Below are 17,268 nucleotides of genomic sequence, written 5' to 3'. Positions count from 1 at the left end.
CTTTCCCTTCAGGTTCTGGCTTCAAAGGACACTGTGTTTCACACTTATATGGCCAGTCTCCCCCTCAAAGTGAAAGCTGTAATTTATGTGGAGGGATTTATACCCCTAGTATAATTGCAAAAAGAGAATACTACTAGAATTTAACAAAAAAAGGGAAAGACGCAATCAAAATGACTGGTTAATGAAGCAAAATGCTGGCATCTCCCTCCATATAATGAATGTTAGAAGAGTTAAAGTAAATCATTCTGCACCATCCCTCTGCCAGCACAGAATGTGACTTCATGGTTTATTTGCCATGGCCAGTTTTTCCCTCTATACCAGATTCATCTATGCCCCGTAAGTCTTAGTCAGACTTTGGCAATGTAAATTAATGCTTTCTTCTCTCTTTTAGAATTCACTCCACAACCTGCTCGCTTCATTATGATGGTATAGCCAGATCCTCACCTAATGCATTTTGGTGCAACTCTCTTGTTCTGGCCTGTTGTATATAATTAGCATATATTCTCTTTTATTTTTAAACATTATTTTTATTTAGGATGCCATAAGAGGAGGGTAGAAACACATAAGATGAGCACAGGCAAGCTCTAACAAATTTAGAGCTGCATTTGTAACAGGGAAAAGAGCTATGGTTCAGTCAAATAATATACGTCAGGAGTGGTTGAATCATGAGCCCCAACAGCAAGTATTTTTTATCGTGTAATAAACAGATAAGACAACCCAAAAAGAAAAGACTAAGCATGGTCTAACAAATCAGTTTAAGTATAACATTTAGAATCAGATAACATTGTGGTAGCAGTCTCTGCTATTAATGAAAATGAAGGAAAAGAATGCTTTCTTCCTGGGTTGTTCAGCTTTAGGGGTCAGGGAGGTGAGGAGCAGAGCTGGAAGAGCTCATGATACAAACAAGAGAGCGGAGCACGATGTGTAGCAGAGGGAGAGTTTTTAGCTCCACCGAGGCGACCAAAGTGTGATTTAATATACGTTTTCTTTGTGTATTTGTGCAGTAAGTAATAACACTTACCTTCCTGTAGCTGTTCAGATTGCTGGAGGCCCTCCTGCTTTTCATACAGAAACATTGTACTTTTCAAGCTGTGGCTTTACCTGTGCTGGAATCTTTAAGCAGTGATTATTAATATTTATTACTTCAGAACGGCATTGCTTTGGGGACAGCCGTGAACACTGCCTTCTGCCAGGCATTGCTCAAACACAGGCACATTGCTCTGAGGAATTCATGGTTTACATAATTTGGCTGCACGGCAGGTTTCCACTCCATGCAGACCCTGCTAAGCCTGACACGCTTCAGCCCTGCTCAAACCCCAGCGATGCATCCTGGAGGGAGTCTCTGTCTCCGCAAGAGTTTGTACGAGTGTGGTTAGACACAAGGCTACTGTATCATTATGAACAAGGGAACGATAGCAGATTTGGCTTCCTTCTGGAAGTACAATATAGTGCAGTGTATTGCCTCATGAGGAAGCAGTGACAAGTATTTATAGAATTTGCTTGACAAGTTAGTTTTCATGAAGCACTGCACACCTGGCTTGGGAAACTGAAACTTTCGATGGTGCCACATGGCTCTGCCAAGCAATTCTTGACAGAGTTAATGGAAATGTAGTTTCCCAGGGTAGTATTTCAGGTTGGATACAGCCTTGGTGTGGGGAAAGTGGGGAGTGCTGAGCCCTTTCCCTCTTCACCATCTCATTTCCACCCTGTGCGAAGTGACATGGAGAGGTGCATGAATATGAGGGTGTGGATGGGGTCCTTGGTGCTGCTCAGCACTGCAGGTCCTCTGGGTATGCTGAGCTCCTGGAGCTGTGACAGAGAAATGGGAAGGGGAAGTAAAGCCTTTTCTGTTCCCCCCTTCCCTGATAAATCCACACCTTGTTCTGGACTATTTTTAGGGGTGATTTTTTGAGTCATTAGTTGCTCGTGCACCATCTGCTTGAATTTGCAAATGAAACAATACCTCAAAGAGATAGGAGCTGTCTCTATCCATCTCTACAGGGTGTAATTTATGAAACCTAAATTTAAATGTTAACCATGTTTAAATGTGCTACTGTAGATCATATTAGTAGTAACACCAGCTATTCTGGGATTGTGGAAGGAGTTTGGGATCAGGGTGGAGTTTATAAGTACTCCCACTTCTCAATTTCCTGGTTAACATCATTCTCCTAGATGATAGCATTATAAATTATTTCAGACTAGTTCTTTCTGCCTCTTATTTAAAAGCAGTATGACCTCACCACAGCATCCCTTTGGCTTAGTTCATCTTGCGTTTCAAAGCTGCACAGAAAATGCTTCCTAGAAGAAAAGAAGATCCTGGGGCTCCTGAGGGTTTTTGGTTTCAAGAATTGGACACAGCGTGACTGAAGCTGTAAGAGGTATTGAGGGCATGCCATGCAGACAGGGAGCTGGAATAACACGAGCCTCAGATTTTCAAGCTTTATCCTTATTTGAGAGCTCTCCCCAAATGACTGGTGCTGTCTGAGTGCAAACCAGAGGAGTTTGATGACACCACTGCACCAAACACCTGCCAAGTCAAAAATCCCAGAAACAAGAGAATTAGTTTCAAAAGCCCACCATGGTTTCTAAGCAACATGTTTACTTGTCACATCATTTGTAAAATCCAAACACTTACAAGTAAGGATATGAATAGTTTAGTACACTGTAAATCTCACACTACCCGTATTATGAGCCACATTTCATTAAGTATAAAAACACACATTTCAAAAATTCATAACCTTCATTTTGACTCATAGTTTGCATGTTTTGTTTTTGTTTTAAATATAGTGTTAGTATTTTAATGTACTGTTTTTCTTCTGTGAATGAGTGATTGTTTTGAAATATTTGCTGCTTTTTTCAGCTCTTGAGCGCATGTGATTACTATTTGAGCTTATTTTAATGGGAGGAAAAACAATTTTCTAGACCTCATTATTATTGAGAAAAAAAATGTAAATTACGATCTGAAACAGCTCAAAACCTAAGACACATAAATCCCCTCATGCATTAAAAAACTGATGATTTTGGGAACTTGAATCCTGCTTTTTCTGTGCTAGCTATCAGCAATGGCATTTTGTCCAATTGTCCTGCTTTTTTGCAGAACACTTTCTTCTTTTCATCAAGAATAAGTCTTGAATTTTTCAGACCTGAGAAACCTTCCAAGTCAAAGCCAATAAAGGAGCTGAAATGGAAACTGATTGCAGCCTTGACTATGTAGAAACTTCCATCCCTCTCTAATAGTGTGATCTGGAATGCTTATTGTCTTTAGTTTCAATCTCTTTCCCATTATTAGATTTCAAATTTAACTCTGCTATACAGCATTCCTAGTGAGCAGTTTGCTTTTATTAGCTGAGGGTCTATTTGCTCTATCTAAACATCTGAAATCGAAGAGTAATGGTGAGGAAATGGGTGGCAGTTTCTCACAGATTAGTGTCACATAATGAGCTATAGTTTTGAATTATAGACAGAAGTTGTCTTCTGTCACGGCAGAAGAGCCACAGAGGAGATTATTCTGGTACCAGAACAAAGGCTAGGAGTCTGGGACACTGCTCTTTTGTCACTAATACAGCTGGTGAATGGACTGGGAAGAACAGCTTGAATAAGCTTCTGTATAATAAATGGTTTAACAAAAGGAGATAAGCTGAATTTCCGAACTCAATGAGCAAGCAAAAGAGACCTGTGTTAAAAAGTGGTGACTTTAAAGTTGCAACTGTTTGAACTGAAGGTATCTGCTTGCTGTAGCCCAAGGCCATCTCTAGACACAGTCAGTAGCCACAGACAGCAACCACCTGCCTGGCAGCCAGACAGCCACTGACCCTCTGCCTACACCAGTGTGCCTGTGCTGCGGTGGGGATGCCAGAGGTGATGGTGGTGGGGAAGGAGGAAGCCTTCATCCCCATTCCTGCAGGATGTCCCAGCTCAACGCTCCAATGTTCTTCCTTTGCTCCTTCCCCTCCCTCCTTCTCTTCCCTGTCTGTAGCAGAGATGTGCTGGATTTCACCTGCATGTTGGAGAAGCAGTGCTCTGCTCTCTCATTTGTGCTGTAGGCAGGGAGGATGGGTTTTGTGGAGGAGGTATCACAGAATCACAGAATCACAGAACGTTAGGGATTGGAAGGGACCTCAAAAGCTCATCCAGTCCAATCCCCCTGCCGGAGCAGGAACACCCAGATGAGGTTGCACAGGAAGGCGTCCAGGCGGGTTTTGAATGTCTCCAGAGAAGGAGACTCCACAACCTCTCTGGGCAGCCTGTTCCAGTGCTCTGTCACCCTCACTGAGAAGAAGTTTCTTCTCAAATTTAAGTGGAACCTCCTGTGTTCCAGCTTGTGCCCATTACCTCTTGTCCTATCATTGTTTGTCACCGAGAAGAGCCTGGCTCCATCCTCGTGACACTCACCCTTTAAATATTTATAAACATGAATGAGGTACATAGTGTAGCTGTGACACCCCACCTCCTCAAGGAGCCTTAGTCTTCGAGGCTGTCTCATTACTGGCTGGTCAGAGACAGGAGCCAGTAAAGAAATGTTGATATGAAAGACCCTCCTTGTAGCCAAGCCAAAAAGCATGCGTCACAAGAGCTGCCTGGTGAGGAGAACATAAAAGGAATAAAGGAGGATGGTTGAGACACCGTGTGCAATCTACCACAACAGCAAGCTGAAAGGAAACAGCTTGGGCAACAGGAGGATGATACCCAAACAAATGGCTGCACAGAGAGTGGCTGGGAAGCCCTAAAGGAAACATTTGACTTTTCCCAGAAGGAAACTGCGGGGGTGTCAGCTCGGGGCAGTAGCCTGCTGGGGCTGCGGATGCGAGAGGCATAGCTACAAGGGTTGGCCATTTGCAGCAAGTGGAGGTGTTACTGTAGAAAACCAGCCAGAAGCCATCATGGCCAGAAGTCCTCATAGTTCTGCCTGCCAAGAGGGCTGTCGGCTCCACCAGGAGATGGGAAAGGATTGGCTCTCATGGCTGTCGCACAGGGAACAGCAGCTCAGGAGCTCTTGTCACAAATAGTCATTACCAAGAAGAGCCCGAAGGTAGAGGGTGGTGAGCAAAGGCTGCATCAAGGGACTCAAAACTGGCATGTAAAGTGCATGTCATTCTTGACTGCCAGACTGCTCTGCGATAAATGTAAAGCTGCTAAGCTGCTGATGATGCAAGTCTGGATGCTTTGATGGGGGTGATTCTCATACTTGATTTAGAGCTGAACTGAATATGCCTGTTAATGCCAAGTAGATAGGTTCAAGAAAGGACATGTAGATAGTCTGGGGAGCGGGGAAGGTGCTGTATGAACTTTCAAGGGTTGTTTTAGGGGGAGCACAGCAGCCAGGGCACATCCTATGCTGGCCGTTATTGTTCCTGGCTGTATAAGCACTAAAACAACTCTGGATCATGCAGGCTTAGGAGCTGGAGACTGAATGGAGTGACTGATGTCTCAGAAGAGTTGCTTCAAGTTGCAGCTTGCAGAAATATGACAAATTGTAAATATCCTGTAGGACCCTCAACTAGCATGTCTGGCACCCTGAGTTTATTGAAAGTGTCTGGTGTATGATAGATTAGTTTGTCAGACCCCAGGTTTCATGCAGATTTCTGGCTGAACATAGGCTCTTTTCTGCCTGCTTGGCAGAAAGCTCCAGAGCGCTGCAGTAAAACTCTCAAAACCTGTGTTGCTTGGAAAATATCACTCTTACCCTTGGGCACCTTCAATCCTCTCCATATCTGGCCTGCCACTGAACCCTGAAGAGAATAAGTGTCTGCAGTTAATGGGCAAAAAGCATTTTGCAAACCAGGAAATTCAGTGGCAGAAGTCAGGTCGGAGTTGATCCACCAATTTAGAGAATCAGGATTAGGTCTAAACTCTGTCAATAATCATTTCTGTGGCCAAATGATCAGGACCGTTCATCAACATTTATCCTCACAAGGCTTCTATGAGGCAGGAAAGCACTACTAATTTCACACTATAGATGAGAATCCAAGGCCCAAGGGAGATTAAGAGCAAGCCTGTCCTGTGAAAAGGCTGTGATGCTGCACTTCCTGAAGGTACCAGTCAAAGGCTGCACAACCTCAGAGGTCACTGCACTTGGCTAATGTGGCATAGCCAAAGCTCTTCTATGGACTCACAGAAAACCTGTGACAGAGGTGGAATTTGGACGCTTTGCTGTTGCATTTACACCTGTTAGTTCAATCACTTGCCCTCAGCCTTGCATCTCCAAAGAAGACTTAAGCCTTCAAAATGCTCATGAAAGTCTCTGAATCCCATAAACTTACACTGGGACAGTGGGGCTTCATGGCTGAAAAAGTCAAGTCTCATACAGAATGGAGAGACTAACATGGAACCAAGTTAACGTTGGCCACAACCACATGGGCATAGCCAAAGTTTAAATAGTCCACAGGTGTGTCCTGTTATCAGCCCGGAATGACGTGCCATTCGTCCCTCACTACAGGATTTGACTCAATACTTTTCTGAGACAAAATTACTGCATTGAGTTACTGCCATTTCTGATGGCTTGCATTAGTATCACATGGTCTTACGCCAGCTCTACCCCCTACCAAGTCAAGCTTAGCTGAGAAATTACCTTGCCAGTTGAGGTATTAATGAGGATGTGAGCAAGCAAGAAGCATGACAATCTTTTTGATTATATCCAAATTGTAGGAGGGTAGCTGAAAACGCTGCTGCAGAGAAACCTAGAAAAACAAATATGATCCTTTCTTACTACGATTTTTCCTATCAGACAAAAGAATACCCTAATTAAAGTTACATCCTTGTATCAGGGGCTGGAGGTGGGCAGATAATGTGGTGATGTGAGGATAATTGGTCTCTGAAACTAACAGAAACTTTTGAGGGACCATTGATGTTTTTTGAAGAAGCTGCCTGACCTGCGTAGTAAAGAATATGGTGAAGGTGAGACACCTGTGATTAGACATTGCAGCTAGTTAAATCCATAATTGGAGGTGCATAGTTTCTTTACACAGAGAACAAAAGTGCGATTTAAAGTGCAGGCTTTAACCTCTCTGCTTGAGCCTGGGACAGTTCAGAGGGAGATTTTCCTCTCTGATACTGTGCCAGGTGGGGTCAGCTCAGCCCTTGTGTAAGTGTGGAGGGATGAAGCCCTCCTGGGGTATCTGGCTCTTACCTATAGAGTTTGCTTTCCTATGCTGATCTGCAAGGAGTCTGAATTTGCCATACCGCAAATCTGTGCTGTCCCTGACTTACATCCTTTGGGGATTTTTTTTATGTGGACAGGAAAGGACGGAAGGAGAATTTTTGTAATTTTGGGCTTCTGGGAACTTTGGAACTTGGCCCAAATTTTTTTCAAAATGTATTTTTTTTCTTAGTTAAAATTTGCTTGAGCACAGAACATGAATTATAGTTAACTCAGAATAAATGAATGAAATAAAATGCTACGCTGCAGCGCTGTCAGTTGTATGGGCTGGACAAATCACAGAATCACAGAATGCTAGGAGTTGGAAGGGACCTCGAAAGCTCATCCAGTCCAACCCCCTTGCCAGAGCAGGATTACCGAGACCAGGTCACACAGAAATGCGTGCAGGTGGGTTTTGAATGTCTCCAGAGAAGGAGACTCCACAACCTCTCTGGGCAGCCTGGGCCAGTGCTCTGTCACCCTCACAGTGAAAAGGTTTTTCCTCATGTTCATATTGAACCTCCTATGCTCCAGCTTGCACCCATTGCCCCTTGGCCCTTGTCCTGTCATTCGACATAACTGAGAGGAGCCTGACTCCATCCTCCTGACACTTGCCCTTTACAAATTTATAAACATTTAAAACTTTTTTTTATAAACATAAATTTTTAAAATGCTCAGAAGAAGGTGCAGCTGTAAGTGAGCAAAGAGGCAGCTTTGCCCCAGGTGTTGTACATGGAGAAGAGGGCGAGGCAATGGCAGCCTCTGGTCTGTCGTCTTTGTTGGCAGAGACAACAGCTGGTCCTTCAAATCATCTGCAAGGCAGTACCATCTACCTCTCTGCAAATGACCACTGGTGTGATAGTCCATGTGCTTTTGCCCATCCGTGGAGGAACCAGGCTTTCAGCTGACTCATGGCTGGTGCCTGTGCAGCCAGTGCTGTGTGAAAGGCAATCTTGGTGCAGTGCAGGATGATGGGAAGCATCCTTACACAGCGAATCGCAGACCTGGCTGGAAAAATATCTCATATTCCAGATAAAATGAAAATTGGTGATACCCTATCACAAAAGCAGCCACCCATGAGAGGCTTGCTTGCTTTAGTAACACACTGAGAATAATTAAGTTTGAAGGTTGTATTTCAGAGAGCAGGGTGCGAGCAAACACAAGGTCAGGCTATTTTGGCAAAAACCTTGGAGGCTTGGACCTAATGTGTTTTACAGCATCACAGTATGGGGCTGCAGAGCAGTTTTGTTTTGCATTACTGAGAATACTCTCTCTTGCTCTGGTTCAGTTGGTGATATGTCAGTTCTATATGGCAGGACTCACCACGGTGACTCACGAATCACTTTATATCCAGATGTTTAGGTGCTAAGCCTATTGTTCGGTGCCACTGTAAAGGTATAAAAACCACAGCAAAGAGAAGGGATTGGTTGGCAATAACTTAGGCTCACCAGCCAACCCTATCAGTATTTGCATACAAGTCATGTTGAACTCATCCAGAGTTTGAGAAAAGCCTGACAGAACTGAGCATGTTTATCAGACTAAGCAGGCATGTGTGAGGGGCTGCCAGGGAATAATTGAACAATAATCAGTGCATCAGAAAAAGAGGAATTTTACAGCATGACTTCTTGAAAGCTAAAAGTGATGGGCAAATAGAAGATCAAAGGTCCCCATGTGGCTCAGGGCCATATAAAGGTGCTGTAAAGTGTTCTGTGGCTCTGCCAAATGGATGAGAGGGGGAGAGAAGAGCTGTCAGTTGCATGTCAGAAGAGACTTGAGGTGGCATGTGGGATAACACGTGAAGGTCTCAGAGTCACTCTTCCAGGAAAATAGGAACAAACCCACACACAAGTTTTGAAAATTTGGCTCAGTTTCCATCTCTAAGGTTTTGAAGAAACTCTCCTGGTGAAACAGAAGAAGGTAAGTGTAACAGAAAAATGGAAATTGGCCCATGTTTTATAAATATGTTCAAACAGTATTACAAAAGAATCCTGCTTCCTGTTCTCTGAAGAGCATACATATGGCTACTGTCCAGAAAACAGCTGATTGAAGGTGTCTCAGGAGCACAGCAAACACTGTCACCCCTAAGGAGACTGCATCACTTGGAATGAGGCTTAGCTTCTCCTGCCCTAAGAGAAGGGCCAGACACACCAGAGTCCTCTGTGAGCTGATGCGAGAGAGGACATGGCTGTCGATCCAAGGTCCCATCCCCTTCCTGCTTCTTCTGCTCACTGCAGCAGCCATCTGTCTAGATTTCTGAACATTGGTATAGTCCAAGGATGCCACAGATGCTTATAGCTGCAGAGCGTGCAGGACAACAGCAAAGTTCTGGGTGATCCTGCTCTAGCAGGGGGATTGGACTAGATGACCTTCAGAGGTCCCTTCCAACCCCTACCAGTCTGTGAGTCTGTGATTCTGTGGTCTGCCTCTTTTGACTCTAGAGCTGGCCCTGAGTATACAGCATCGAGCCTGAGCAGATTTAGTTCATGCACTCTGCGTCATTAAAGCTGATTGTAGGTCTCCATTGACTGGTATACAGAGGATTTGGTTTTCATCCTTGCTTCCACTGAGAAGTACTAAATGGGCCTCAGTGGCAACCCAGAAATGGTAGCTGGGACCCTGGCTTAGTTTGGGAGCTGCTTAATCAGAATAATATGCTGCTTCCATAAAGGACCTCTTCTAAGAGGATGCTCCTCTAGCTCTGGCTGGATTTATCACTGAGAAATGTTGCTTTGGGAAGAGCAATTGCTCATACAGCAACTGTATCATGTTACTCTATGGTGTTTAGTATGGTTCTCTGTAGAACATCTATTGATTTTTAAGGAAGAATGATGAACCAGACAAGTTTTTCTTCAGTAGAAACAAAATCACTGGCAAATAAGGGTAAGGATCCAGCTTGTTAGGAATATGCTGGTTCTCCATCTTTTCTCCAGCATGTATATGCCAGGCCTTTCAAATGAATCACTGGAGTAGCATTTGCAAACAAATCATCACATCACACTCTGGAGCAGGCATGTAATTAACTCCTTCTGAGAGCAAAGGCCAGAATAATCCTTCAGGAGCTGGTTTTCTTGGGATGGTTGGCTAGTTCAGAAATGTGGATAACCATCTGAAAAGTTCAGCCACAGCGGGACCTGCGTAGAGGCACTGTGTATTAATCTAGCATGAGATTTGGTAGCCAAGAGCCCTGGGGTCTGATCTCAATTCCATCACGGACTTACTGTGTGCTTTGGAGAAGGTCATTTAACCTTTCTCTGGCTCATTTTCTCCATTAGTATACAGAGGGGATGATACTAACCAGCTCCCAGGGATCCATGAAGCATGACTAAGCTGTGTTTGTCATGTACTGTGGAAGTACAAAGTATATCTAAGGCCTCCAGGAGCAAAGATAGGAAGAGCTGACAGGAGTTGCTGGCTCCTAGCCCGAGGCTCAGCCCGAGCACACGGCTTCCAGGAGCGCCAGGAGGGAGCATTAAGTTTGTCACATGCATAATGCTGTCGTGTTTTGCATCACCCAAAGGACCCTGTTCTGTTAATTATTTCACTTATTATCTATGCTGTGGCAATTGTGAGTCCCTCTTGCAGACCTGGCTCCTGATTGCAGCACAAGCACAGGGGAATGCCTTTTCAGAGCACCATGAGCCTACTTGGGGCTCCAGTTCCTCACTTGGGCTGTGTTGGATGCCTGTTTCAGTGCAGTAGTAGCCCCAAAAGGGGAGGATGACTCTTCACTCCATTCTCTTCAGCTTTCCCTAAACATATTTGTTTTCCAGCATGATCAAACACTATTATCAGCTTCTGTTGGCTTTGTTTCTACTTGTAATTTTCTGCATACAAAGAGAGGGGGCTTGAGATAGCCTGCCCTGTAACAAGGGAGGGGTGTGCTTCTCACATCTACTATAAGGTGCAGACAAGTAGCAACACATGAGTAGGTGTACTTGTCTTGTAGTGATGCAGACCAGCTGAGATAAGGCAGTGTGTCGTTGGTATCTGTGTCTATATCAAAGTCCTGAGAGGTTCTGGTGGTGGTGACGTTAGGGATCTCATGGCTCTAGTTTTGCTAGCAGGGCTTGTTCTGAAGCACAGAGAGGTTGTCTTACCTGTGTGGTGTTTGTGTAGGGGGACAGTGTGGGGAGATATGAACAAACCTCTCTCATTTAAGTAGAAAAGAGAATCTGAAGCTAGAGTTTACACCTGTAAACTCTTCATTTACACCTGTTCAGTCTGCCGACTGCAGTGATGTTCCTCCTGATCTACCACAGCAGAATTGAAAAGCATGCTCTCTTTAATTAGTAGGAAGCACCTTTTAATCAGCCAGCACGATGCTGACAGATGTAATGCCTGAAAAGAGGCACTGAAAAAAAGGCCTGAACGAGCGTCTGAAGCATGCTGCAACCCTTATCATTTCAGAACTCCTAAGAGGAAGGGTCTCTGCCATTATTCAAGCACTCTTGTTATGTGGCTTTCCATTGGAAAGGCATAATTTGTCTTACAACTCTGTTGCTCAGTGGCATCCTAGATGAAGTACTTTGCCTTGTCTGTAAATTGTTTCAAGGCCAGGCAATGTGTGAACAAGTGCATGGGCATCATGTTACAAAGTTCATCCAAGGTGCGCGTCGCTGTATGAAATAAACACTTAGTAAGCAGCTTTGACTTGGGAATGTCATGGCAAGCAGATTTAAGTGGATGTATTCTTCAGCCTTTCTTGAAACACATCTCAGCTTCTCTCCTGCTGTTCTGGTACGGATGCTTTGTGGTACCAGGCACAGTGAGCACTTAGTGATTTTACAAGGCAGCCAAATACAAATTATGAAGCTAATTAACAAATACTTTCATCTACGGGATTTATACTGCAGCTTGGCTCTGTTCACACGCAGACTAGCATAGAGGGCCCAGTTCGGGAAAGTAATTCGACATCTACCCAGTTTCCATGAGTGTAAATGGTGCTTTAGCACAGGTTTACATGCTGTGCCCCAACTTTGGGGGCAAGTTATTCCCCTAACCAGGGCATAGACTAATAGACCAGGAGATGGGCTCCTGGCTGTGCTGGATAATATACCCTTGCAGTCAGAGGTGACAGAGAGAAGATCCACCCTCAGGTTGTTTAAATAGGCATCTGCTGTGAATCGGTCTCCAGAGCAACTACCAACCTTAAATGCAACGAAACCCCAGTCTTGGCTGAGATTTCAGGGTATTGCTGTTTAACATGGGCATTTTCAGAAATGCACTGATGTTCATGGATAAGAAGGTTAGTAGTAATAACAATTAGCAGTTTGAGGCACCTTTTAATGTGTATTATACCATTTGTCCCAGGCTACTTAAAGGAGTGTGGTCACTTGCTGTGGAGATGGCTGAAATGCAGCCAACTCTGGGATGAAACAAAGCTCGTGTTTTAATACTGTGGAGTGAAGCTGTGTGACCTTTTAGGACAGAAAATGAGTAAGAAGGTTGTCATAACCCTCCAAGTTTGTGCACCAGTTTTTTATATGAGAGAAGGAGGTTATTAGAATAGCTGGTTGCAACAGGCAATTGCTTTTCTGGCCTAGTCCAGGTGGGTTTAATTTAGGAGAGAAAGGAATTAGCCAACATTCACTTACAAGACAAAATGGGAGAAAAAAGAAAAAGAAAGAAAAAACAAAGACCAAGAAGGCATCTCATCCATTCATTCAGAGATCTCAGTGTTCTCATATATTTCTTAATCCTACTCTTTCAGCTGCTTTAAATTATAGTTTAGCAAGGTATTAAACAGACATAACTTCAGACACAAGGAGAAAAAAGGACACAAATGGGGCAATTCTAGGCACAATAAACCATGCCTGTCATTCAGAGACCTTGCTCATTCTTGGACTGAAATTGCAGTTAAAATGCAATTTATAAAAATGGCCCTGTCTTGTTCAGCAGATCTCTCTCCTTGGCTTTTTACTCCAGCATAGCTTTAGAGAACGAGAATGCTTAAAAGAACATGTTACTAATTAGGGATTAGTTGGTTCTAGCTGGGCAGGTTAACAGGAGTCCAGAGGTGTCTCTGATGGCCTGGTCTGCCTACCGGTGTTCGTATTACTGCTGATAAGATGTCAGATGGATCAAACAAACAAAAAGGAAACTGCCAGTGGCTGTGCAGACACCAGGTGAAGCAAGCTGATGAAAAATGTAAGGAAATCCTCCTTTCTGTAAGAAAGCCAGAAGGCTGGACTTAGAAAGCTGAGGGTAGTATGAAGCCTTTGGAAGATCATTGAGCTATTCGCATTAGTACTATGTTGCTGCCTGGTTTAGGTCTCAGCCACCTGAGTGATCTCACCTCCAATGCTTTGTCCAGGTGCTACACAGCAGTGACTGAGAGGACAGAGACTGGCTTCATTTAAATGGACATTATTCCTGTCTGCGTCTGTTTTGGCTGCATGCAATGAAAATTGTGTCCTTTAGATACGTCTCTTCCATTAAAGAGATTTTGGTTGAATTTTCTCTGCAGTGCTATGAGGGGAAAAAAGCCCTAATATTAAAATTTATTATTCAGTCAAGCTGTCCAGCTTTTTGCAAGACTAAAACAAGGAGCTGAAAACTGCATTATAAGGCTTCCAAAATCAATGCATTTAAATAGCATGCTTAACAACAGGATGGCAACTTGAAGTCCAAAGTTATGAGAACTTTCTCCTTAGGGTGTTGTAAGGCCAGAGGCCAATGACATGCTTAACTTCTCCAGGAGAAGGCTTATTCCATGATATCTCATGTTCTGGAGTTGCATTAATATTTTGGTGAGAGTAGTGTGTGCTTTTCTAAGGGAGCTAAGTCAGATCCATCACTGGATGAGAATTTACCTCCTTTTTTAAATTTTAGCTCTATGTAAGCTTAGTGCCTCTGATCTGCTGCATGCACCTGTAGGACATAATATTTAAGTCTGTAGTTGATGCTAAAGAGTTAATAACAAATTAGTTGGGAAAGTATGTGGCACTTTGAGGCGGAGTGGGGTTTCAGACTGTACAAAAGACCTGCTGGATCTCCAGTGTTAGGACTAGGAGAGATGGAGATTTTGCATGTGTATGCATACTTCTTTGTGTACTTACAGGAGATGTAATAATTACAGATGTATTTTTTTCAGATATTACTAATGAGTCTCATTCTTCTCCAGCTAACCAGTTACAGTATAGAATAGGGTGGCGCAAATCAGAGCAAATCAGAGCTACATCAACTGGAGATTCAGTACCAGCGTTTGACTTCCTGAGTTCCCCATCAGCCTTGTTCCCATTCCTTAGTAACAGGCAGCCGCAGTTGAGACCTTTTAATTTATTTGTAGAACTGGGACAAAGTATACAGGCAACTATGATTATGACTTAGGTGATATACAAGTGAGATAACAGAAGGAAAAATTGCTCAAGCCTTGTAGTGGTCATTGTTACCCAATATGAATTTCTCATATGTTGAAGTTTAAATAACTTTCTTTGCTTGGGCAGAGTGTGACTACAAAGGCTAAACAGGCCTCTTCATAAGAGTCCTTAGGACCTTCTCATCAATGAAGGAGCTTTCCACTGACTTCTCTGACTTCACTGACCTAAGGCTGGAACTTGCATTTCTACTGAGTAGCGGTCTGTACACTAGCACTTCTAGAGCAGATGAAGCTGTATCATCAAGGCTGCACTTTCTACTATTTAAATACAGCTGTGTCTAAAAATATAGTTCACCTGGTATAATATCAGTGTGTCTTCTCTGGGAGCCTGTGGTGACAGGGATGTTGGAAAAGTATCACAGCTCTTCAGACTTGCTGACAGATAGGACTCAAAATATGGAGTTGGACATGGCCAAAACCCTCGAGCACACAATAAAGTCCGTATGGCTTAATATGTCTGCTGATTCCTGGTAACTGCATTGTCTTAGGAAGGAAAAATGTGAGACAAAAACTGTTAACTAAGCCGCATCCGTAGATGTTTGGGATATGAGCATGCAGATGGTGGGGTACAGGAGCTGAGCTGGTGTGTGGTATCTCATGCCACAGTGACTTCTGTCAGGAATTCCCTCTCTTTGACTGTGGAGATGCGATGACGGGACAATTGGGAGTATCTGCGGTCACTGCCTTGATTTCCTTCCTGGTTTTCTAGGTGGAGAGATTCTGCTGAGAAGTGTCTGTCCTCTTCTCCTCCTCCTCTTCCACAAAGTCCTGAATGGGATCACCCACAAGGACAGGCTGGGGAGGAGCATATGACAGGGGCCAGCACTGCTCCATCTGGCTTATGTCCACCCCCAGTCTTACCAGAATGCAGAGAAAACCATGAGTGCAGCCCATACAGGACTTCAGCTAAAGCCCTTTGAGGGTTTGAAAACAGTCCCTCTGTTTTTGGGATTTAATTGTCATTCTTCTTTATGGGTTCTGGGACATTTTACTCTGGACCTACTCAGAACTTTGTGAGTTTTTCACTAAGACAGTGATGAGCAGGGGGCACATAACTATTTTTGCCATCTCTGGAGAGTTGTCCAAGAAAAGCTTATTGTTTATAGAAATGAATGACCAAAAAACTGTGACTTGCTTTTATAACTTTTCTCTTCCTTCTTTTGGTAGCCTAATGGTCTGTAATTTTTCTGTTTGTTTATGCAGGAACTACCTCTTCAGACTTAGTCTACACAACGTTTCTCTTATTCAGGTATGTTCACTTGTTACTGTCTTGTTTTATTTGACTTGTTAATGGATGTCCTGTAATATTTGATGTACAGTTTCCAGAGGGTGTACAGCATAAATTTGCCCAGAGTGATGGAGCAGGGAGAAGACAAAGTCAGAACCAGATACTTGTTCCTATTTCAATGATAATGCTAGGGAAAAGGCTCTTCTACACTTGGCCATTTGGACAGCTCACTCTGCTGTTGATTCTTGAGTGTTTGGGTGGTAACAGTGTCTGCCAAAAATAGGGCATCTTAAGGAACAAAGAATGTAGTGTGACTGATACAGGCTTAAACACAACAATCCATATAAATCTTTGGCTTTCATTAGAGGAGATGTCAGCAACATGTAGGGGAAGCTTTTACTATACTTGTCTATCCTTATTTTATGCCATTGTTGGCCTTTGTGAACATGGATTGCTGAAGAGCTGTGTTTTGCTGAATGCATTACTAAAACAAAGATTGGACTTGCAAGCATTCAGGGGGAAAAATGGGTTGAAAAATGTATGTTACCCATGACAGGATGGAGGCATAGCAGCTAAAGTTTGAAAGGGCTTGCAAATATTCAGCAATACTAGGACTTTTCTCCCACTGCACTGAATCTGGAATTGAAGATGCAGCAAAATTTTTTAGTGAAAACCCCAACTGCTTGTCTTTAAATAAATAAATGCCTTTGCTCTGGGGTATGTACCACCTTCTAGAGCTGCTAGAGCCCCAGAGATGTATTCAGCATTTTTTAGACAGACTAAAGCGCCTTCCTTCTGTACCTGACCAGGCAGAGAAGCCATTAGACTAATATTGCCAGCCATTCCCCTGTGCACAAGCCTTTTGCTATTAGTAGAAGTTACAAGTATAGATGGAGAGAAGAAAAGATGTTTAATGGTTGTAAAATGCATTGAATCTTCCTTTAAAAGGGAAACAAAGTCCGGAGTTACCAATGACAACAATAAAGAGTTAGAGAAGCTGATACTCCCATTTGGCAGGAGTTTCCCTTTGCAGAGCCGTATTAGCATGGCTGGAAGGCTTCCAGCGAGCACACAGGAGAGGGAAGTCTCTGTCGTTCTATGAGGTGTCGCACCTTCTGCAATGCCTGTTACCACACTGCCTGACATAGCCTCTTCTGCTTGTCAGACGAGGGATCCTCTTCCACGTAACCCAATTGTGAATCTCTCATACGCACTTCTGAAGTCAGGCTTGGCTTGGGCCCCTTTCAGAGCAGCGAGTTTCCTTTCCTACGCTGCAAAACATGGGAAGTCTCCTTCTATGGCACTGGAGGATACTGTGGGATCTCCGGTTAACATAATGAGCTTAGTTTGCTCCTGCTTTCTGGGTGTATCCGGTCACTTTGCCAAGACTTTTTGCATGACAAAGAGAGCATGGAATTATGTTGACACACATGTTGGGAATGATGGAAGCGATTGTTTCCCGACCTAATGGTTGCCTAAGTAGCTGCTTGGCTTGTGTCCATAAAGCACATGATGAGACTTAGAGGC

At 43.6% G+C, this 17,268-nt stretch overlaps 1 protein-coding gene across 1 annotated transcript in view; it reads left to right on the top strand.

Annotated features, from left to right (window-relative positions):
- The window catches only part of SEMA5B (sema domain, seven thrombospondin repeats (type 1 and type 1-like), transmembrane domain (TM) and short cytoplasmic domain, (semaphorin) 5B), a 131,892-nt gene that overhangs the window by 15,305 nt on the left and 99,319 nt on the right, over positions 1-17,268 (top strand). The window contains exon 3 of the mRNA XM_010185338.1: positions 15,717-15,762. Coding sequence (XP_010183640.1) covers positions 15,717-15,762 — 46 coding nt within the window. The remainder of the gene's footprint in view (positions 1-15,716; positions 15,763-17,268) is intronic.

Source organism: Mesitornis unicolor, unplaced genomic scaffold (assembly GCF_000695765.1).
Source record: "Mesitornis unicolor isolate BGI_N332 unplaced genomic scaffold, ASM69576v1 scaffold31835, whole genome shotgun sequence".
Taxonomy (NCBI): domain Eukaryota; kingdom Metazoa; phylum Chordata; class Aves; order Mesitornithiformes; family Mesitornithidae; genus Mesitornis; species Mesitornis unicolor.
This window is presented reverse-complemented; position numbering and strand designations above follow the sequence as displayed.